This window comes from Candoia aspera, chromosome 2 (genome assembly GCF_035149785.1).
Source record: "Candoia aspera isolate rCanAsp1 chromosome 2, rCanAsp1.hap2, whole genome shotgun sequence".
Lineage (NCBI taxonomy): Eukaryota > Metazoa > Chordata > Lepidosauria > Squamata > Boidae > Candoia > Candoia aspera.
This window is the reverse complement of record NC_086154.1, coordinates 252375672-252400599: the sequence shown is the minus strand read 5'-3', so window position 1 is coordinate 252400599 and position 24928 is coordinate 252375672. Positions and strand designations below refer to the sequence as shown.

Here is a 24928-nt window from a genome sequence, read left to right as displayed (position 1 = left end):
CTATGGTTTAGCAGTCTCTTGAAATCGATAGATCTTATCATGAAAGCCCATGGGATAGGGTTGTGCCTATAATCCACAAATTCAGACATCAGCAGTATACACCATACTTACTGTGATTTGCAAGTAGCTTTAAAGTAGCTTGTTTGATACCTGACATGGTTCACCATAACCATGCTGTGTGATTGGCACAGGCACAGATGTATCTCATAGATAGTTTGTCATAACACCTGAATAGTGTTTCGACAGGGACTTTCATAATCATGCTGGATCCTAGAAAGGCTAGTTGGCACATTCCAATCTTCACGCAATCAAAGCACATGGAACGAAGTTGATTTTGAACTTGATCTAAAAATGGCTTGCACATCTTTTTTTTAAACATGCAGAAAGAAATATATGTTTTTCCTTGACAACGCCGGCTCCAAGGCTTAGAAACGGAGATGAGCACCGCCCCCTAGAGTCGGATTCGACTGGACTTTACGTCAAGGGAAACCTTTACCTTTACTTTAGAGACTTTAAAACAAACAAAAATACAAAAGAAATAATTTAATCTTAAGCAATCATTCCTTCTATTATTATTTACTAGGCAATGGTCCATCAATTTTTAGACAAAATACGATGTCCCCTGCAGCCCCTTGCTACAGGCTATATGTGCAGAATAAAGAGACCATGCAGTCTCTGTTGAACGTTGTACTTGTTGAATGACCACTCATTCTTTGACTGTTTGAAGTCACAATGGTACTGAATGAGGGGGACCTACGATGGATCCTCATAGTTGCAGCTGTCGCAGTGTCTCCACTGTCACGTGATCATGATTTGGGCATTTGGCAACTGGCTTGCAATTATGACATTGCAGCATCCCGTGTTCATGTGATCGCCATTTGCAACCTTCACTGCTGGCTTCCAACAAGCAAAGCCAATGGGGAAGCCACCAGGAGGTTGCAAATGGCAATCACGTGCTGCAACCTCGTGGGATTCCGCTAACAATGGCAACTGGGACTGCTGCAACTGCCATCATAAGTCACTGAGATCATGTGATGTCACACTTTACGACCATGTCACTTAGCAATAGAATTGCCAGTCCCAATTACCATAGTTCAGTGAGAACTACCTGTATTTCCATCTGTTTTTCTCCTATACCAAAACCCAATAGTCAAACACCCAGAAAATAATATAAAAGGCAGAGGTACACAAATATGCTTACCTCAGCCCCCAAGTGGCAAACTATTCTGTGCTCTTGCAAATGTGAACAGCACTGACCTCTCTCCCAAGTCTACACCTGGGAAAATGGATAGGTCAGCATGACAAGACTATTCATCTGTTATATATTTGACCGTGAGATGACAAGGGTAGAAAATTGCCCATGTTGAATCCAACTCTGAATGGAGGACCACAGGTTCCATATCTTCCTTTAAAAGAAAGAAAGAAAGAAAGAAAGAAAGAAAGAAAGAAAGAAAGAAAGAAAGAAAGAAAGAAAGAAAGAAAGAAAGAAAGAAAGAAAGAAAGAAACAAACCACCTCTCCAAATTAAAGTAGGCAAACCCAGGTGCACTATCAGGCCCGCAACTAGGGTCTGTGTCACCTGGGGCAAATATGGATTCTGCACCCATTTTGGCACCCCCCAGTGCTCATTTTGGCGCCCCCCCAGCACGGCGCCCAGGGTGCATGCCCCACTTCCCGTCCCCCCCCGTTGTGGCCCTGTGCACTATACTGTAAGCAAGAAAGTAATGAAGCAGAATATAAAATAGAAGTAGATCAAATTCCATTTATATCTATGGTAGACATGTGTACATATGTATATACATATCTGCCATGCCATTTCCTTTACACTAACTGCAGAAAAGAGTAAGAAATTATGAGTCAAGAGATATTAAAGTAAGATGTAAGACAAAGAAATGGCCATACAGCAAAATTTAGTATACATTATTTACTATACCGCTCCATAGTTTTCTATCCATCCCAAAACATCTTTGCTTTTGATATTTAAACTTCTTACCTCTCTCTATCAACTACATGCAATAACTTTCTTGGTTGTTTTCTTCTTCTTGACTTACTCACTCTTCTTTCATGTATTTGTCTTCTGTTTCATCCTTATTCTCTCTATATGACAAAATCATCTCAACATATTTCTTTCATACTGTAATTTACTTTTGGAATCAATCCACATTCATTCAGCACCCACTCATTCTTGGCCCCATCTCTTCTTATTTTACCACACATCTTAAGTATGCCATTCCCACTTCATTCAACATACTTTTAAATCTCTCTAGATGCACCCAACTCTCACTTCCATTTAATAAAGTGGGCAGAAGCACACTCTTATACACAGATATTTTTTCTTCTTTCAACTAACATTCATTCTTTACAACAGACCACATACTGTATCTTTCTACCAAGATCTGCACATATAAAAACTTCCCATCCAGTCCCTTATTTTTACTAAACGTTCTACCAAAGTACACAAATTCATCTATAACTGTAGCTCTTCATCATTTGTGTACAACTTCCAATGATTCACTTCATATTCATGCAAAACATTCCATAATTCAAGCCTATTCTGCTTTCTGTACATCAACAGACATACAATAAACTATCTCTGTTGTATTCATACATTTACCCCTGCTTGGCATAAAGCCACATTGAACTTCTTACATTTTACTCATTATCATCTCTTGTACCCTTTCAAGCATAATTCTGCCAAACACCTTCCAAGGGACACTTAACACACTAAACCCACTGCCGTTTTTGCCTTCATTCTTGTTATCTTTGTTTAGCCCTTTGTATAAGGGAATAATGGTGATATTCTTCCCATGTTCAGGCAAAGATGCTGTCTTCACACACAGGCATTAAAAAAGCTGCACAGCCCACCATAGCTTAACCATATCCACATTTTAACATTTTTCCAGTTACATCATCTCCACCTGCAGTCTACCATTTTTCAACCTTCCTACCACATTTATTATTATAATGCCATTATGGTATTTGCTTCAGTTCCACTTTTCAATGTATCACCACCATCCCCACACAAATTTCTAAAGTATTACTTGCAGCATTCTCTCACTTCAGTTTCTTTCCTCTTCGTTTAGCCCTTTTTACCCACTTCCAAAACAGATTCAAAATCACTTTGTGGTTTCTCTTAAATGTTCCTTGCTCTTTTTCTGCAGCAATCATTCTCTCAAATCTCTGTACATTTTTCCTCATCCACAAACCCTTTCATCTCATTCTTCCAGCAAACATACTTTTTCGTACAACCTATTAGAATAACTCCTTACAATTCTGTGGCACACTGGAACACAATTCTTCTTGCTCTGTTCCTAGCAGTCTTCTTTATATTCATTTTCCATTCGCTGGATTGGGAATTAATCTAGAGGTAGACCTCACTTATCTACCCTAACTGGGACTGGAATTTCCATCGCTAAGTGAAGTGGTTGTTAGGTGAAACATCACATGACCCCCACCACTCAGCAACAGCAGTTCCAGTAGTCCCGGTTGCAGTTGTTAGACCAGGACGGTGGCGTCATTAGGCAAGCGTCTTGTGCTTCTCCTGCTCTGCCGTGCTTGGCTCCGCTTCAACCCCCCCCCCCGCCTATTTCCCCATCTCCGCTCTTTTGGCCGCCCTGCACTCTGCTGCCCCCAGCTGACCTTCACCATCTTCTTCCTCCGGCTGCTGATGAGGTGTGCCTGGCCTGGCCCTTCGCAAGGCAGCTGTTGGCTGTGTGAGGCCTTCCTGAGCCCTCGCAAGACTCTGAAGCCACATGAGGCCTCAGGAAGGATGCACGCCACCTTGGGAAGAAGGCCAATTGCAGCCTGCAGCAGGAGGAAGACAACAGTGAAGGTCAGCTGGGGGCGGCAGGGGTGGCAGAGGGGAGGGTGGCAGGGGAGGCAGAGAGCAGGGTGGCGGGGGATGGACTGCAGGGCAGAGAGCAGGGCAGCAGGGGCAGCCAAAAGGGCAGAGATAGGGGGTAGATAGGCCAGTGGGGGGCACTGAAGCGCACCCTGCATTTGTAAATGCGGGTGGGCTGCTAAGCATCTGAATTTTGATCACATGAACGTGGGGGCACTGCCACGGCCGTAACTTCAAGGACTGGTCATGAGTACCATTTATTCAGCACCGTTGGAACTTCAAATGGTTTCTGAATGAATGGCTGTTAAGTGAGGACTACCTTTATGTTCTAATTGTTTTTCCATACAGAGTATGTACTGAATTTTATCTTCCTGCAATCGTTCTACTTTCACTCATTTATTTCACTTCCTTCTTTTCTTCCATGTCTGTATTTCCCAAGACCCACCGTTTGCACCACCAAGAAATAGTACGTCCCACATTTAGAACATTTAATCACTGTTCTATTTCTTAACCTTCTATTACCAATAACCATAAACAAAAAAATCATGTTTTTATATATTCATTCCTTTGCCATGTTTACATATGAACAGATTTAAGTTCAAAGCAGAATGGCCCAATCACATTTTTTTCTACTCTCTCGTCTTGTTCTCATACTCAATTAAGCCACCTAACTGAGTATTTTCACTTTGTATCATTTTCAGTCAGATCGTGCACAATTTCCCGCCAACCCATGTCTAATTCTTCCATTATTATCATTTCTGGGAGCACAACATGAAAGTATCACCAACTTATGGATTCCAATTTCATACACAGCAGCATCATAGATGTCACCAATATTTTCTGGCATAAATGTTAGCCCCTTCATTCATAATTAATTCTACACCTTTACTTCCCTGTTGTCATGAGTAAGGATGGCGAGCAGGGGGCTCTCACCCAGACTGTCAAGCGCATGCGTAGCACTGAGGAACTGTTCAGCCATTCAAAGAGACACAGATCGGGACCGCCTTAACCTTTGGGGTTTATATGGCTGGGTTTTCCCACGCTTTCTCAGTTTGTTAGGATTCTTGTTAAGTACTACTAATAAATATTAGAGACCAAGTCCTCGCCTCAGTGTGTTTCCTGGTAATCAGGACATCAATCCTAACAAACTCCTACTCCCATCGAAAGAGGGAGGAACAAGCAATTAAACAGATACGTTTAGAAATGTCTTCAGAAAACCAAGAAATGCGGCTCGCCATCCAGCAATTAGCAGCAGCCCTACAGCAACACCAGCCACCGCGCAGTTGTTCATAGACCACGTTTTTAGGTATAGAGGCATGGTGAATCACTTGGTGAGTGACAGAGGCCCACAGTTCACTTCCAGGTTCTGGAGGGCCCTTTTCCAGTCATTAGGGGTCCAGATCCACCTGTCATCAGCGCATCACCCTGCCAGTAATGGGCAGGCCGAAAAAATTAACCAGTGGTTACAGCAGTATCTCAGGTGTTACACCACGTATCGGCAAGACAATTGGCCAGCCCTGTTGCCCATGGCAGAATTCACTTATAACAACTCTGTGCAGTCATCTACCCAGATGTCTCCGTTCCAAGCGCTCTATGGGGTTAACCCTCAGGTGTTGCCCACCTCCTCCCAGCAGGGAACTGTTCCAGCAGCAGCTGATTTTCTTAAAGAGCAACAAGCCGCACAGGAGTTGTTAAAGGAGCAGCTGAACAGGGCAAAGAGTGCTTACAAAAGGGCGGCAGACGCTCACAGGCAGGAGGGGCCAGCGATCGCAGTAGGAGACAAAGTGTGGCTCTCTACCAAGTTCTTGATCTCTACCAGACCCTCCAAGAAATTGGACTCTAAGTTCGTCGGCCCTTTCACTGTGGTGCAGCAGATAAATCCAGTAGCTTATCGTTTACAGCTCCCACCATCCATGAAGATCCATCCAGTGTTTCACAGAGCCTTGCTAGCCAAAGACCCTCCCCCAAGTAACTTGCGATCGCAACTACCCCCCCCACCTCCAGTAATTGTGGAGGGAGAGGAGGAGTACGAAGTGGAAGAGATTCTGGACTCTAGGAGGAGGGGAAGGGGCATCCAATATTTCATACACTGGAAAGGGTACCCTGAGGAGGAGCGCACGTGGGAGAATGCCAGAGATGTACATGCTCCAGCACTGGTTCATCGATTCCATCAGCTTTTCCCTCACAAACCCAAGCCTCGCATTTTACCCGAGATTCCTCTTTCGCCTGAGCAGGCCGAAGAAGCCCAAGCTGAGGAGTTCGTGAGTGTGTATTTCCCCCCGCCCCTGCCTGAAGCCTCGACTCCAGTTACAGAGGAGGTGGGGGAACCACAGCCCTCAACCTCGGGCTTGCATTTCCCAGGGGGGAGGGGGGCTGACCCTGCTAACTCTCTAGATGTTTTTCAGCAGCAGCCACCTGGCTCGGAGGCGTTATCGGATTGGGAGGGCAGCACCGCTTCGTCCGTGGAGGAGTTGTCCTTTGAAGAATTACCTTCTTTGCCAAGTTCTCATGGGACTTTACAAGCAGACAACATATCTTATCAAGACTCTGGAGGGGAGGGGGCTGAAATGGAATATCAATCTGGAGGGGAGGGTGATGTCATGAGTAAGGATGGCGAGCAGGGGGCTCTCACCCAGACTGTCAAGCGCATGCGTAGCACTGAGGAACTGTTCAGCCATTCAAAGAGACACAGATCGGGACCGCCTTAACCTTTGGGGTTTATATGGCTGGGTTTTCCCACGCTTTCTCAGTTTGTTAGGATTCTTGTTAAGTACTACTAATAAATATTAGAGACCAAGTCCTCGCCTCAGTGTGTTTCCTGGTAATCAGGACACCTGTATATATTCATCATCTTCTCTCTGCTGCACAGTAAGGACTACCTTCACATTCAGATGTGTTACATCCTTCCCCCTTCTCTTAATTTCCAGACAAACAATGTCTTTTTAATGTCATTCATTCACTGATATTCTTTATTATTTTATTTTTACGGTCTGTGTTCTATATTACGATTTTCACTAGATGGACCCATGGCTCTGAACAATCAAAGTATTCATGTATTGTTCTATTTCATGAGACAGACTAGTTTAACAGCTCTAGTTATATACAGTATTCCCTGCTAAAGGTAAGGACAGTGCTACTCTGGTTTGGTACATTTTGGCCAACTAGCCACAAGTACTACCAATGCCCACTTTTAGTCCAGCATGCTCACATTATTCCAGAAGTTAAGAGTTTCTATTCTAGAGATTATCTGGCATGTTAATATACTGTTGCTCACATTCCATCAATTAGGATATACATGAACTGTACTGACAGATATTTAGGATTCAATAAATAAAATACTAAATGTTTCTGGAGCTGTAAACTCATCCCATATTTTGGAGAAGCAAAAAATGACACAATTCTTAGCAAACTGAACTATCTTGAAATCTCATATCATAAAGCAAGATTCAGTCTATTCCACTGAATTGTCAGATTACCTACAGATTATAAATCTGGGTCATATATCTATGGTAAGCGTAAAACATATACTGTAAATGACATGAGTAACAACAACTAAGTACAATAAACTACAGAGGTTTATATATAAATTAATGTAAGTTCTTGCAATCAATTTAACATCAGAGTGCACACCTACACTAATGTTCATCGACCTTCTTAATGTTTTGCTTTATGAAAAGAGAATTTTTCCATCTCTGAATTAGTAACCCATTTCTGTTATTTTTCTGGATTATAGTTAACAAGTCTAAATATTTTGTTAGCTATTTGGCTGGTAGTAATTTGCATATGGTCTGATATATAAATTGATTAATATCTATCAGTATACAAAGCATTTTCTATGGCGAGTTATCACAGAAATCAAGTATAATTCAAACATAAATTCACAGAATCAATTGTTATTAAAAAAAAGATGTAGGTTGCATCTAAGTTTGTTTAAACAGTTGTTTTCAATACAATCAATTTACACTTCTATTTAAATGTTATACATTAAGAACAAGTCCTGAGAGAAAATCTCACTCTCAATTCTCAAAATACCATTATTGGACTTATGCTGGTAAGCTAGAACAATTTAGGATACTATTCATATCATCCTTGACCACTGGCTAGGCTAGCGAGGGACGACCCAAGAGTTGCATTCCAACAACATCTGTGAAGATTTAAAAAGACTAATTGAGACAATGAAGCAATTCCTTCTCTAGCCATAGGTAAGCTGGAGAAATGTTAAAAAGGCAAGCTGTCTTTCAAGTTGAGTTCAACTCCTGGTGACTGCAGGAGAGCATCCATGTAGGGGTTTCCTGGCAGCAACACAGAATTGGTTTCTCATTGTCATCTTTTAGGATTTTTTTTAACATTTCCCAATCTAGTCAATAGTCATAGGATTGTCTGATGCTACTCCATTCAGTTTTTAATGTAGTATGATTTTGCTTAGCTTAGCAAGATTAGCCAAGATTGGCTAAATACTGTACTTCTACTTGCTATCTGGTCACTCCATGGGACATGTTGTTAGTATTTTGCCATTGCCTTTTCCCAGGATGTTTTTTCAACTTCCCAGTTTAACCTATTGCCCTGAAAGTCTCCCATCCAAATACTAACCTAACCAAGCCTGAAATTATTTAGCTTTTTAAAGATCGGCCTAGATTTGCTTGAAGAATAGAGGCCTATGCTATTTTTCCCTTATTTATTCATATTAAAGTTAGCCACAGAAGCAATGACTTTTGGAAAATGACTATAGATCATATCAAATGACATGCCATTGGATAACTCATCAAGGAAACTGTTATGGATGTTGATACAATGACTGTGGATCTACAAATACTGTAGCATAAGATAGACACCGCTCTGCAATTATCAGCTTGAGACCAGTACTACCTTTTCCATGCCCCATCCATACTTGACTGGTGCTCTAAAAAGTCATCTGTAAATTGTTTGTACTTCAACTCTAAAAAAGTATTTCGTACTAGTTAAAGGTTTCTGGGCAAAAACAGCAGTCAGTGGTTAAGAGGACAGACACTCTTACAGGCTGACTATTGGTAAAGAACAGAAAGCAGACAGTAAAAATTAAATGCACGATTTTCACATGAGAGAGATACGACAAGTAAGGACCCTCAGGGATCTGTGCTGGGATGGGTGATTCTTAACTTGTTTACAGATGACCTCAAGGGACTAAGAGAGGTCAAAGTTGGTGACACCATCAAATTATTCAGGGTGGTAAAATCAAAATGAGATGGCAAATAGCTTCAAAATGATCCTTCCAAATGTTGCATATGGCCTTTAAAATAGCAAATGTAGTTCAGTGTAAGCAAACATAAATTCATGCTTATTGGCACAAACAACCAAATTTCATGCATTCATTAATGAAATCAGGGCTGGCATTAAATGATCCAGAAAGGCATCTGAAAAGGTGGATAACTCAGTGAAAATGTGACCTCTCTGGACAGCAGCCAGTGATGAAGGAGCAGAAGGCAGCAAACTCTATATTAGGAGTAATGAAAAAGAGGATTGGAAATAAAACTGGCAATATAGTAATGGCTTTATATACATTTTGTATAGAATAATATTTATAGGGGTGGTCAACAAACCTGAAAAATGACAGAGATGATATGATTGTTTATGATGGAAAAAATATAAAAAGAGAAGGTTTTCTTTCTCTGTCCCTCCTTTCTTTCTCTGTCAGGATTCCAATTCAACTACTAAATTAAATGCAAGGATGACTGCGGATCTTTATACAACACCAAGTTGAGTGATTAGATTTGATGTTATAAGGTGTGGTAATGGCCATTCATTTAGAAGCTTTTAAAAAGGGCTGAACAAACACATGGAGGAAACAGCTATCAACAGCTGCTAGTTCTGATAGCTATATTTACCCTCTTGAATCAAAGGAAGGTTCCCAAATTCATCTGATCGGCCACTAAGTTTTACAGAATGCTGGATTAGATGGACCACTGGCCTGCCCCATCACAGTTCTTCTTGCATTCTTACCCAAACGAAAGAAACTGCCTCAGATACGTCAAGGAGCTTAATACAGAGCAATGCTTTTCTAAATAAGAAAAAACAGCAGCAACAAACAAACGTAGGAATATGTGTTTCCACTATTACACAAATCTATTGAAGATCTATGGATTTTCACAATTCCTAAAACCCTTTATATATAATTGTATGAATCCTTAATTACAGTTTGCTATACAATGAAAAGATTGGTTTTCATTTTAATGTAAGAAAAAAAAAATCCACAGTTCATTTCCATTCTATCAAGGAAGTATAATGTGATCTATTTAGTCAATTTACATTGTGTATTGTTTATCCAACATAATGGCATCATATACTGCAATGTGACATAATGCATTATTTAAATACATTGTGCCGTACACAGGCTGTATTATTCTTTTCAAGACCTCAGCCATTTATTGATACATACAACATAATTTGGTATAGCTTATGAAGAGGGATAATCGTCAAAGCCAGGTTATAAAAGAAAACCACCAGAATTCCTTGGGGTTTTTCTTTATCTAGATAATATATATCAGAGTAAAATTATCTGTCTGTCTGTCTGTCTGTCTGTCTGTCTGTCTGTCTGTCTGTCTATCTATCTATCTATCTCAGAATAATATCAGTGGAAGAATGTTTTTATTGTTTCTTTTTCAGAAGCTCGGTTTACATATGTTCTAGATATTAGATAGACAAAGAAATCTAAAGCTATAATCAAAGTACTGCTTTTTGCTGTGTATCAAATGCTCTTACTTGATTTTTTAAAAAAAAAATAGTATAGTACTAGGAAATAATTACATGCCTGAAATATTCCAGAAGAGTTTATCAACAGCAAACTTTTAGCAACTTCTTTATATAACATCCACCCAAAATATTTCAAACACTTTAATCAAAATGCCCAATCCATCTCATATTTTGTTTTTAATGTAAAACTAGGCACCTTGCAGCATTTTTAAAGATCTAATACTATTGCCTGCAAACAATTAGTTTCCTAAGCAAAAATATTTTCAAATCAAAGCTCTAAAAAATATGCTGGAATATATTTTTTAAACCCTTAATTTTTAAAACTTTAACAGAGTACAGCACTACATTTTAAACCTTTGAACATTATTTACACTGATTTTTTTATATGAAACAATTTTATTATACTACAATATGGTAATGATGTACTCTGCAGCAATTTTAATAATATCCATGTTGTTTACTGGCTTCTTGCAAAATATAAACAGCTGCAAACTATATTTCATCTGCAGTTGTCTTACAAACGATTAGAAACCAAAGTATCAAGTATATTATGTCTTCTTCTTACTTTAAATGCTGTTCAATTTCTATTCAAATATTCATAAAGAACCAACAAATACAGACACAAACACACACACAGAGTATATTTCTCTGTCCTGAATCTTTCCCTGACAGTCAAGAAAGCTAAGCAATTTTCTTGTTAATCATTTTTAGTTTAGGAGCATTTCTTTAACAGATGTGCAGAAATGTTAAAAAATCTACACCATAATTCATATATGAATTTAATACAATCATTTCGTTCCTTTAACTATTCTGCGCAGTCAGTGAATACTAGCAATAACATCTAAGATTATGAGGACTAGCATACTTACTCCTGAAAGCATCAGATAAATATGTAGTAATAAGAATAGGCTAAATATCAGTACTTGCAATATAATAATATTTCATTTTATGTATCCTTTTATTCAATAAGACAACAGCAGAAGTACAAATCAAAACTAACAGTTTTGCAATACACAATATTATTCATCTGGCATGCCATCAAATTTATAATTATCCCTATAAGTACAACTTATATGCCTGTCAAATTGCTTTGACATAGGTAGAATGGATGCCATCACCATTTCAAACTGATATTACAGTGCTCGGATAATAAAAGAATCTGGTATTTTACTATTTAGATTTAAAACTATGTTCCTAAGTACATTAATATTAAGGTTAAACTTCAAATTAATCAATAAGGCAAATGTTTTAAAACATATGATATTGCATTATTTCAGAGTTTTTGTTTTTGTTTTAAATAGAATAATGTGCAACAAAGAACACAGACATGAACACTATCTTCTGCAGGAATTAATTACCCATAATTTATGAACACTCTCTTTATATAGGTAGATAGATAGATATTTATTGGAAAATAATTTAAATATATGCTAGTAATTAATTAGGATATTGCCCCAATTTCTTCATAAAGATACCATTTGTTAATGGTGAAAATAGGACGATCGGAGGTTTAATAATGCCTTAATTTATTACTGTAAGCTAGAATTCCTTTGATAATACCTGAAGCCTATTGGCTGACACCTGGAATCACACACAGCAAGAGAACTATTTAAGCGGATACATTTAACAGCTCTAATTCAGAAACTTCACTGGAAAAATGAAGATGTCCTTCTATTCTGGGCTCAGACCCATGTAAACGTTGCATAAATCCTCCTCACAAATCTCTTTTAACATGCAAATCCATAAATCATCAGAACGCTGACAAAGAACTTAACCAGCTTGCGAAACTAATGCATATTCTGTCTGGAGCTGGATACTGATAGAACTATCCAAAACATCACCCATCACCAATTTCTTTTTGGTCAAAAGAGAATAATTTATGCAGTCTTTCATTTATCTGTATTATGATTAAATGCTTAGGACAATAATTGATTTCATTTGTAAATTAGTAACATGACCAATGGCACCTCTTTTACTAAAGGCACAATAGAAATAGAAATAGTAAATTGACAGGGAGTACTTACTGAAGATGGCAAACCTGGAGGAACCTTTCGAACTTTCTTTGTTTGTACTTCTGAAAGAAGAAGACATAGAGGAACTGTAAGACGTATGTTTGCAGCCTCAGACCCTCAGTCTATGATTTAGCACTTAGCATATCTTTATTAAGTAGTATAAGACACTTCAGTAGAAGTTCCATATTATCAATGTAAGGAAGTAACTCACCAACAGAAGTGCTGTGCAGAGGCCTCCTTCGCGGGTTATTGCTAGAATACTGATAGTACTGAGAACCAGGTTTGGTAGGAGAAAGAGTTCCTGGGTTGCCCATTTCCATGTCACCTCCAAGGAGACTTTGCTAAAAGATTTTTGAAAAATAAGTATTGTTACATCTAACTTTTCCCCTATTACCTTTTCTATGCTGATTCAAATAGCAGCCAATAATATGCAAGTGACAGTAAGTCAAAATGCATTTCAGCATGATAGTTTTATCTCGTTTAGATATTAGAAAACAGTTCTTTAAAAAAGAGAGAACAATTTCACTTTTACTGAAAGGAAATGCTTAAATGTTTAATGATTAAAATAGCTTCTTATTTTTTCTGCTGAAAGGAAACAGCAGAACTTAATAATCTTAATTTTTTTAAAAGAACTTCACTGACAAAAGATCCAGACCTCCTCCTTTTTCTGCATTATTTAGGATGAACAGAATATATTGTGTTCTTCAATATAAATTTTTAGCCTGATGCTAATGTTATCAGTTAGCGACTGCAAGATAATTTCATTGTGAAGAGGTATACATCGTACAAAGATGTTTGTGTCCAATATAACTATTTTTTTAAAGTTGCATATAGTTACAATATAAAATGTGTTAATCAAATACATGGTCTTTAAATAAGAAGTGAAAACAAACCAAAAGTGTATATTATTGAAATAAGCTACTGTTTTACTACATTATTTGGAGCAGGGAACAGAGAGTGAGACACTATTAAAGCTAGTGAATAGAAGTTCTTCTGACAAGCTACTTCAATATCATCCTGTTAACAATAAGAATGTGAGCATCCAGAAATACGAAAAGTACTTACTTATGAATGGACAATAGTTACTACTAATCCAGAAGAAATGGAATCTGAGCACAGTAACAAGGAAAAAGCAGAGACTGACATTTTCTAAAAATTCTATTACTATAACTACATTGCGACTTACCCATAATATATAAATCCCCTGATTATACTCTGCACTGAACACATTGTTCTTTTAATTTTTCTGATATGCAATAAAACAGGTGCAGATACTACCATTTATATGATGAAGAAATTTCCCATTTAATAAAGAAATTTCAAAATTAAGTACCAAAAATCTAACTTTATCGTTACTTGTAATCAACTTTTACTGACTGAACTAATTACTGTACTTGATAAAGTACAGAATGTGTTTTCCCTAATCTAAATTCTAATCACCATGTCACTCACAACAGACTTAGTAATGCTTCACTAACACACTATTCACATGCAAAACACTCTAAATAGGCCAATTATGACTCTGCCCCTGTTCCCTGGTTAACCCGCTGAGAACTGAAAAATTTCACAAGACAGTCACCAACTAAAACAAAGGCTCCTTGTTTTAAATTAAGGCAGTCTTTTTGATTCCTAAATAGTTCAACAAAGTACCATGTCTTTGTCTGAAAGCAGTTGGTCAAATATGACCTATGAGCTGGAAAATACATTGGAAAAAATAAGTAAATAAAATAAAATCCAAATATAACTTTTTCATTCTTGGAATATATATTAAAATGTCTTTCTCTAGAAGTGCAATTTGTAAATTGTTAGTAGCAAGCTACGGTCAAGATTTTATGTGCTGAACCTTATTTCCAATTTCATACGAAGTCAGAAAGGAGATTTTCACATCCACAACTGAAAATAGGAAAGCGTTATATCCATCTTCTTTGAAGTACTTAATAGATCATAAAAATGTTTGCCTTTTGACAAAAGTAGAGGCTGAGAATATGCTGTAGTAACAAGCAGGTTTCAAACAAATTTAATAAGTAACTTTGAATAATGTTTATATATAATAAAACTTATTAAACCTTAGTATAGAAAGGCCATTGGAGTACATCTTAAGAATCAGACATGTTAGATGTAACCAAATTCTCAATTAAATGATTTCTATAATATCTATCTATCTACCTTCTACCTGTTAAACACCCTAAGTTAATTTTTTAATATAACTACAGGAGAAAAATCAGTGGCACTTCTAACAAAAATAAATGCTTTTGGAAAAAAGACAGGATTAAACAACTAATAAATACAAATAGAAAACAAATGTTTCCAAACCACAATTTCAATTGTTTAGTTGTATTCTGACCACTGTGTAAAGTTGCTCACAGTGTACAACTTTAGTTGCAAAAGCCTTCAGTTCTCAAATAATGCCAAAATACTCTAAAGTTGTGATGCTCTAAAGTCTAACTTGTTTGCTATGGATGACTTTACTAGATGCATGCAGTATTTACCCACTGCAGTATATACTGATGGAGTAGGATTATAAATCAGAATAAAAAATATGATCCATAATACTCCCCAAGAAAGAACAGCCGTTAAAATGTCAGTCATATATACTACCATTTCTAGCACAGAAGCCCTGACTATAAGCAAAAAAGCACTGTATTCCATTTTTTTTTAAAAGGAAGAGTACACAAAGAAAGAAATAAAACTTTATCAAAAGGCATACTGTAGTGAGGCATGGCAAAAACTACCCATTTTACTTTTCATTTAAGCAACTTATTTATATTTTGCTACCTGTTAATAACATATTAGAAGATATACAATAATCAAGCATCTTCGCAAATGTATAAATTTCTGTATGTGTAGCAAGTGCATAAAGTGGGGGAGGGGTTGGTAGCAAAACATTACTAGCTACTCCTTCCAGCTTTTCACTTAAGTGCCTCTAATGTGGTCTTTATTTAAGTCTTTGTTTTTCATTGGAACAGCTAAGTCATTCTTCTGAGGCAACAAAACATGCATTTATGTGCTCTTTTAGGGGTTCTCTAAGTACTCCACTGGGGAGGAAGAAGATAAATATATATCTATTCATTCTGAGATACTCGTAAATAGAACAACAGCCATCTACTATTGCTCAATCATTGCTAACATCTTTTAGCTGAAGAACAACACTGAAAAATCACGAGGCCACCATTTAGCATTTGAGCTTTCCCAACTTAAAAAATAAGACAATCAATTATGAAATTCAAAAGCTAAATTCAAGGAGTTAGTTTTAATCTACAAAGGCCTTGAAGTTTTGTATCTGCAGAACTGTATTTGCACAAATAAACTCCAGTCAAACAACTGAGTTGTTCAATGTTTTCTAACTATTTATTACTGTTTTAGTGTTCCACTGCGTTAACAGTAGAACAATTGTCTGAAAATTAATTCATATATATTTTTATACGAAATCAAAGTTCATCTCTGGAAAGCTACCTGAAGCACTCTGAATTAGAAAGGCAAGGTAGAAATATTTTGAAAGAAATCATATACGACATGGAACCTTGGGTTAGATTCTGCATCTCCCTTCTGCTAAACGTCCATCTGCAACTGAGGTCTCTACCTGTGCTACTTTACACCATGGCCTCAAAAGCACAAAAGTTGCTTCTGCAATACATACTGAAAGAAATAGATGAGGATCAGGGCATTTATGGCAGAACTCTTGGCCCTGAAACTATGAATCATCAGAGAGTACACTTTGTAGAATGTGCTCAACTTTCACAACCTAATCCTAAACTTTTCTCTAGACAAAAGGTAGATGCCTATTGAGAGAATACTAGCTCAGGAATTAATTAATAGCACAGAATCACGTACTAACCAAAGAACACTGTGATAATTGTGATAATAAGTAAATTTTGCAGTTTGACATCTATACCCCACAATATGAGAAGAATATTAGAAGAAATACGTATAAAAGTTGTCTCAATATAGAAACTTTAATCCCTTTATAAGGTACATTATGAGTTTGCTATATATAACACAATTTGTTTGGGTCCCATCTTCCTTTCCTTAAGCTTACTTCCTTTTTTCTTTCGCTTTAGTCATTATATCTTTTTGTACTTATCCTGCCCCAACTAAAAAGTCCTACCTAAACATATGAAAAAATGAAATTATAAATTGAAGCTGAATTGTAAGAATAAATACAAATTTTAAAAAAAGAGAAAAATTAAAAACAGGAAATCAACTTTCATTTTTTGCCTTCTCAATGAAAATAATTGTTTGGGGCTAAATAAAATTTTATAAATGCAAGTATAACATGTTTGCATGGGCATAAACACATTTTTTTTCAAATATAATACATGGAAAACCATTTCCCCCCCATACTTATCCTTAATATAGATTAAAATAGGATGAGTGGTGCCTTTCTTAATGAATAATTGATTTACATAAAAATAAATGCCCTTGAATATTAAGGCATATCAAAAGAAATTAATGTATTAAAAACAATTAGGGGAAAAAAACAGGATAGAGAAAAAAAATTCTGGCACTTGACTGGACTTCCTAGAATGAGTTCCCCTTTCTTTCTCATGTTTATTAAATTCTGACCAGCGATCAAGCTACATGTAGAACAGAGAAAAATAGTCTTATATGAAACCAGATTACATTTCTTTTCTGAGCACTTGCCAAATTAATGCAGGCTGAGTACACGTTGGGTGTTTTAGCACTCTAATTAGCCGTATTTCTGCACTACCTTCACCATCTATATGATCTATCGTGACTGCAAGCCACATTTTATTCTCTACTTATGTAATAAAGAAAGCATCATACCCTATGACAGTGTTTCTCAACCTCAGCAACTTTAAGCCGTGTGGACTTCAATTCCCAGAATTCCCCATGCTGGCTAGGAAATTCTGGGAGTTGAAGTCCACATGTCTTAAAGTTGCTGAGGTTGAGAAACGCTGCCCTAAAGGTTTAAAGAAGTATTGGTAGTAGGGTGCATAGCAGTGAAAGGTAAGTAGTTTGATGATTTCTCTTATGTCTTCTCAACACTCTAAAGTTCCTGCTATAACATTTAGCTTCTATATAGTGCTGAAGGTACAACTAGCAACCAATTCTTAAATCTATAATGTTTAAGAGATCCATGAAAAGAAAAGCATCACTATCATATCATTTAATCTGCACATCCACGGGGATAACCACGGGGAAAGAACTGCTTTACTTGAATTAAGAGAGACAGTGAATGAAGGGATCAGTCTAGTTTTTAGCAACACTGGGGGAGAGACAGTATTATCATGCTAGAGAAAGGAAAAAGGATTTTTAGAGGATTCTCAGGTAAAGGAAAATGATACCCTGTCTTCTCAGCCTTATAAATACTCCAGTAGGTGTCACTATGCATTTCCATAAAACATTGCATGTTGTATTTGTATAAATAATATGCATTGTACTCAACTATATCATGAAGGACAAGTTATTCTCACATTCCCCCTTTTCTATGTGATTTTTTCATTAGCTATTTGGATACACCTACTCAACTAACAGAAAGAAGATAAGGAGAGGAGAAAAGATGAAATATTGTTAACTTAACATATGAGTACCTTGAGTTGGAAATCCCCTTTCACATTCATTTGCTTTGAGTAAAAGGATTCAATTTCTCTTTGAAATTTCATGCTTAAGTAAAAGATGAACATATGCTACAATTGTGGTCACAAAGCAAAGAAGGGCAGATTAGTGGTGGAAACTTCTATTTTGGGAAAGTAAACTGTCTATGAAAGGAAATGGTTGAGATCTGGAGAACCATGGAGAGCAGAGGATTGAAGCATTTCTGTATAAGGGACTCATACTGGACCAAATGTCCTATACATACTTTTAAATGAGAGAAAAAAAATGTAATTGCATGAAGGAAAAGCTTGCTTCTCAAAGGAGACTAGAATGCTAAGGGGGGCAGTCAAATGACACCTGGAATTACAGGTAAGCATGGCCTGGGAGAACAAAACAAAGCAGGACATAGGCTGATGGAATTTTGCCAAGACAACTCGCTCTGCATAACAAACACTCTCTTCCAACAACCTAAGAGACGGCTTTATACATGGACTTCCCCAGATGGACAACACCGAAATCAGATTGATTACATCCTTTGCAGCCAAAGGTGGCGGACATCTATACAGTCGGTAAAAACAAGACCTGGAGCTGACTGTAGTTCAGATCACGAACTTCTTCTTGCACAATTTAGGATCAGACTAAAGAGATTAGGGAAGACCCACAGATCAGCTAGATATGAGCTCACTAATATTCCTAAGGAATATGCAGTGGAGGTGAAGAATAGATTTAAGGGACTGGACTTGGTAGATAGGGTCCCGGAAGAACTATGGACAGAAGTTGGCAGCATTGTTCAGGAGGCGGCAACAAAATACATCCCAAAGAAAGAGAAAACCAAGAAGGCAGAATGGCTGTCTGCTGAGACACTAGAAGTAGCCCAGGAAAGAAGGAAAGCAAAAGGCAACAGTGATAGGGGGAGATATGCCCAATTAAATGCAAAATTCCAGAGGTTAGCCAGAAGAGATAAGGAATTATTTTTAAACAAGCAATGCATGGAAGTGGAAGAAGACAATAGAATAGGAAGGACAAGAGACCTCTTCCAGAAAATTAGAAACATCGGAGGTAAATTCCAAGCAAAAATGGGTATGATCAAAAACAAAGATGGCAAGAACCTAACAGAAGAAGAAGAGATCAAGAAAAGGTGGCAAGAATATACAGAAGACCTGTATAGGAAGGATAACAATATCGGGGATAGCTTTGACAGTGTGGTCAGTGAGCTAGAGCCAGACATCCTGAAGAGTGAGGTTGAATGGGCCTTAAGAAGCATTGCTAATAACAAGGCATCAGGAGACGACGGCATCCCAGCTGAATTGTTCCAAATCTTGCGAGATGATGCCATCAAGGTAATGCATGCTATATGCCAGCAAATTTGGAAAACACAAGAATGGCCATCAGATTGGAAAAAATCAACTTATATCCCCATACCAAAAAAGGGAAACACTGAAGAATGTTCAAACTATCGAACAGTGGCACTCATTTCACATGCCAGTAAGGTAATGCTCAAGATCCTGCAAGGTAGACTTCAGCAATTCATGGAGCGAGAATTGCCAGATGTACAAGCTGGGTTTAGAAAAGGCAGAGGAACTAGGGACCAAATTGCCAATATCCGCTGGATAATGGAAAAAGCCAGGGAGTTTCAGAAAAAGATTTCTGTTTTATTGACTATTCTAAAGCTTTGACTGTGTGGACCATAACAAATTGTGGCAGGTTCTTAGTGGTATGGGGATACCAAGTCATCTTGTATGCCTCCTGAAGAATCTGTATAATGACCAAGTAGCAACAGTAAGAACAGACCACGGAACAACGGACTAGTTTAAGATTGGGAAAGGAGTACGGCAGGGCTGTATATTCTCACCCTACCTATTCAACTTGTACGCAGAACACATCATGCGACATGCTGGGCTTGAGGAATCCAAGGCTGGAGTTAAAATTGCTGGAAAAAGCATTACCCATCTCAGATATGCAGATGATACCACTTGATGGCTGAAAGCAAAGAGGAACTGAGGAGCCTTATGATGAAGGTGAAAGAAGAAAGTGCAAAAGCTGGCTTGCAGCTAAACCTCAAGAAAACCAAGATTATGGCAACCAGCTTGATTGATAACTGGCAAATAGAGGGAGAAAATGTAGAAGCCGTGAAAGACTTTGTATTTCTAGGTGTGAAGATTACTGCAGATGCTGACTGCAGTCAGGAAATCAGAAGACGCTTAATCCTTGGGAGAAGAGCAATGACAAATCTCGATAAAATAGTCAAGAGCAGAGACATCACACTGACAACAAAGGTCCGCACAGTTAAAGCAATGGTGTTCCCCGTAGTAACATATGGCTGCGAGAGCTGGACCATAAGGAAGGCTGAGAGAAGGAAGATCGATGCTTTGGAACTGTGGTGTTGGAGGAAAATTCTGAGAGTGCCTTGGACTGCAAGAAGATCAAACCAGTCCATCCTCCAGGAAATAAAGCCAGACTGCTCACTTGAGTGATCAGGGAGTGATATTAAAGGCAAAACTGAAATACTTTGGCCACATAATGAGAAGACAGGACAGCCTGGAGAAGATGCTGATGCTAGGGAGAGTGGAAGGCAAAAGGAAGAGGGGCCGACCAAGGGCAAGGTGGATGGATGATATTCTAGAGGTGACGGACTCGTCCCTGGGGGAGCTGGGGGTATTGACGACCGACAGGAAGCTCTGGCGTGAGCTGGTCCATGAAGCCACGAAGAGTCGGAAGCGACTAAATGAATAAACAACAACAACAAAGCTTACTTCAGTCCTCAGTAAAAACCTAAGCATTAAGGTCAACGTGGCCATGGAAGCCACATTTTGTGCTATTTTCCTGTTTAAGGGAGAAGTTAAGAGCAGCTACATTTTGCATTTGATAAGAGAGGAGAAGCAGACTCTCCTTTGTCATAACTGTTACTTTTGTCCTAGTTCAGGTTTGGCATCTCAAGTTAGCCAAACTGGGGACACAGAATGAAAGATTTAATTTCCATTACCTATATCAGGGTTTCTCAAACAGGGTTCTGTGGAACCTAGAGTTCCATGAAAGGTCACTAGGGGTTTCCTGGGCAATCACAATTTATTTAAAAAATTATTTCAAAATTGGGCAACTTCACATTAAAGAGTTAAGTTTCATTCTTTATTTTTAGTTTAAGGACACTGTTAATGCATATATACAGGCCTACACATGAAACAAATACAATATCTATGTAACTTCTGGCCCATATTTGAGCCTGAATGTGCAGGGGTTACTTGAAGCCTGAAAAATATTTCAAGGGTTCCTCCAGGGTCAAAAGGTTGAGAAAGGCTGACCACATGGTCCTTTTGATTCCTGCTTCAGACTTGGAAAGAGCAGATAAATAGATAAAAAGAGACATGGTTGCTCCTATTGTGTGTGCATTCATTCCAGATTCTGGAGCAAAATCTAATGCGACCTCTGATGCAACAGAATGATGCATTATGTTGTCTCCAGCAAGCAAATAAATGTAACTTGGCACTGAAAATAGAATTTAAAGGCCTGAAAAAGCTCTTATTTTTTATTTTTTACTTTGTTTTGAGGCAAAGCATCAGATGTCCAATTCTTTCACAATACATATTTTGCTAAATGAATACACAGTATTTCAGAAAGGCTCCCCCCCATGCATCATGTTGGAATAAGCTATTGTGTATTAATGTCAATGATAATTATTTTAATTCTTCTCTTTACTCCCCTCTTCAGTTGCAGTATCTCGTGGTAAGAGATGCAAGATTAAACATCTCTATTTAAAAATATCAACGATGAATTAATTTCCCTTAATTGCATGCTGTGAACATTGAACATAATAGATAAGCAGGTCCATTATTTGTCTGGTAGCAGGATTTTGTATGTGGGGGAGTAATAATGGCTTAATCCTGGACATCATTTGGCTATTTACACATATATAAATGACAGAATGTATATAGAATGAAGTTTGATGATACTGATATTGTCTGTAAAACAGATCCCACATAGTGAAAACTCTTTCCTTTTTTTTTCCATAAGAGAAAAGAAAATACTATTTTTTCAAAAACAACTTTTAATAATTGTTCTGAAATTTCTTGTCCTGAGGTAAGTCCTGATATTAAATGGCATTTGTTCAATGAAGCAGTAGGAATAACAAATCTGTCTTGAAACAGTACAGGCAGTTCTCACTTAATGACCCCCATAGGAAAACTGGTTAAGTGGTGCGGTCATTACATGAGTCACATGTGACTGATCTCAATTTTACGACAATTTTTACAACAGCCATTAAGCGAATCACCACAGTCGTTAAGTGGTGAAATGGATATTTTTGCCAGAAACTGGCAAAAAAGGTCACAAATCATGATCGTGTGACTGCAGGATGCTGCAACTGGTCATAAACGCAAGCCAGCTGCCAAGTGCCCAATTGCAATCACATGACTGTGGGGGTGGTGCAACATTTTGTGACAGTTGTGTGAGTACAAGTCGTAAAGCACTTTTTCCAAGGCTGTTGTAACTTTGGGCCATCGTTAAACATATGGTCATTAAACAAGGACTACCTGTATTGTGTCCAAGTAATCCTCTGTGGAAATCCCTTTCAATTTTCCCCAAATTTTATTCTGGTTTTCTACATGACACAGTATACTGGTCTGCCATTTTAAAGGGTGTTTTTGAGATTACGCATTGTGAAGCAAATAAAACTGGATTCCCCCCCCCCCTCTATTATATATTTTCATCATTCTGTAGTGTTCTTGGCTGTCCCTGGGACCTGATAAGGGAAAACCCGTGAGAAGAGTTCCTTCCTTCACAATATCTTCTCTTGGGCTATAATTGGAATGCGGATAGCTAGGGAGGTGGCAAATTGCTGGATAACTGATTGTATGATGAAAGGCAGATCCAGAAAAAAATATAGCAGCCCAGGGAATAGTGGCACTAGATGCTGATTAGAAATTTTTGGATTTAGGTTTATCGAAATGATCTGAGAATGTGCCTTCATTACACCTTGTCTACTTGCTCTTCTTTCTGGCTCTCAAATCCTATTATTTTCTTAACTGTGAGACAAATAGACAGATCATAAAGCCTTGCATTTCTTACTGAATCAGCACCCATTCTGATGGGGAATTTGCCCTCCGGCACCTGCTACTGCCCAGCTAAACTACTGATAAAGAAGGCAGATGATTTACCACTTGTCTCTGTAAGCAATGCAGAGCAGGTTTTCTTCCCCAGAATAAACTAGATGTAGGTAGTATGCTAAGAAGGCTGGGAGGGTGCAGTAGAGATTGTGAGGAAGGGCTTAGGAACTTCTCCTCAAAGGAGGCAAAGAGGTCAACCATGTTCAGGTCATGCATTTTCACTGCAGGGCATAGTGTACACGTAGCACCTCTTTTTGCAACTCCTTAAACAAAATTCATATTTTCTTGAGATCAACCCCCAGCTGAAGAATACTTAAAGAGTTAAGGTAAATGCTACATTAGCACCCCAATATGATCAAAAGCTTTTTTTAAAAAAAAAATGATATTTGAATCTGAAGCCCTGCATGGCCCTTATAGAAATTCTACGTACAAAGGAACTATACTCTGAATAGTCTGTGCCAAAGACTCAACAACAGTCAACAGTCAACATCAGGAACAAAAACCTAATGTGGGATTAAGGGAAGTTTTGCTCCACTGCGTTATATCTATGTGTATAGAGCTCTCTGCAATACACATATTAAAAAAGAAAAACCTTCAAATAAGTATGTTTTTTCCCCCACTTTGTACAAGTGTATGCTGGGGATTGAGACAGTAGCTGGGGGCAAAGGGATAAAGACAACCCTGTCTTCCCTGCTAAGGTCTCAACATGCATTGCATTTCCTGAATTTAGTTCTGAGCAACAAAAACCAATATTACTTTGAGTAACTGAATGCTATGTATTAGATCATTTAACTTTAAATGTGTTTCAAGAGGGCAGCTTAAATTCTCCAAACCTGTCAAAGCCATCACTTAGGCTGCATGGTGGTGAACTCAGAGCAAAGCGCTAGTTTATCCCACTGATTCTGCTGTAGATTTCTTTTGGACTGCATAATAAACAGAACATATAATATTGCTTACAGAGCAGCTCACTATTATGGAGCAGAGAACCTGCTACATCATCAATTCTCTTTCCAACAAGAAGTATCTTCTGCCAGCCATTTATTTATTTATTTGTGGTTCAGCAACGAGGATAAAAAAAGAGGGCCAGGCAGAAGGTTAGCTTCCTGTTTTTTATTATAAATAATATGGCAAGCAGTGATGTATAATTGTATTAAGAAGCTCTTCCCTGACACAATTATGTCAAACAGCCCTACTGAAACTCAGGTATTATAAATGTTATTTAGGTTCAAATATCTACTCTAATAAAATATATCTGTCAATGAATGATAACAGTATAAAGTAAAAATAATAGAAAGACAATCATGTTCTCTGATACACTGTAAATGTCTCTACCTCTGCAATCCTATATAAGTTTGCTAAGGAACGAGACTAATACATTTCTGAGTAAATATGGGTGTGGAGATCCCACAGAGTATTAAAAAGGTGGCAATTTAATAATAGGATGAGTTTTGGGGGAAACTGTGAAATGTTCTAAATTAATGTGATTGTGGGGGATAGTCCATAGAAATGATGGGGCCACTTGTGGACCCAAGTATGAATGAGAATGGTGACTATTTACTGAAAAACAGTATTTTTTTCTGAATTGGTCATTTAAGTGTACATTTATTCATACATACACATGGCAAAGAAATAAATATAAATCTAAAAGCAAGACTGATTATCTAGGATGAAAGACTGAGAGAGAATTAATGAAGA

The 24928-nt window shown here is 37.8% G+C and overlaps 1 protein-coding gene across 7 annotated transcripts in view; it reads right to left on the bottom strand.

The window, feature by feature from the left end:
- The window catches only part of TCF4 (transcription factor 4), a 363342-nt gene that overhangs the window by 131176 nt on the left and 207238 nt on the right, over positions 1–24928 (bottom strand). For all 7 annotated transcript variants that reach the window (XM_063295805.1, XM_063295804.1, XM_063295799.1 and 4 more), the window contains 2 exons: positions 12790–12919; positions 12591–12640 (listed from right to left, as the gene is read on the bottom strand). In XM_063295805.1, coding sequence (XP_063151875.1) covers positions 12591–12640; positions 12790–12919 — 180 coding nt within the window. The remainder of the gene's footprint in view (positions 1–12590; positions 12641–12789; positions 12920–24928) is intronic.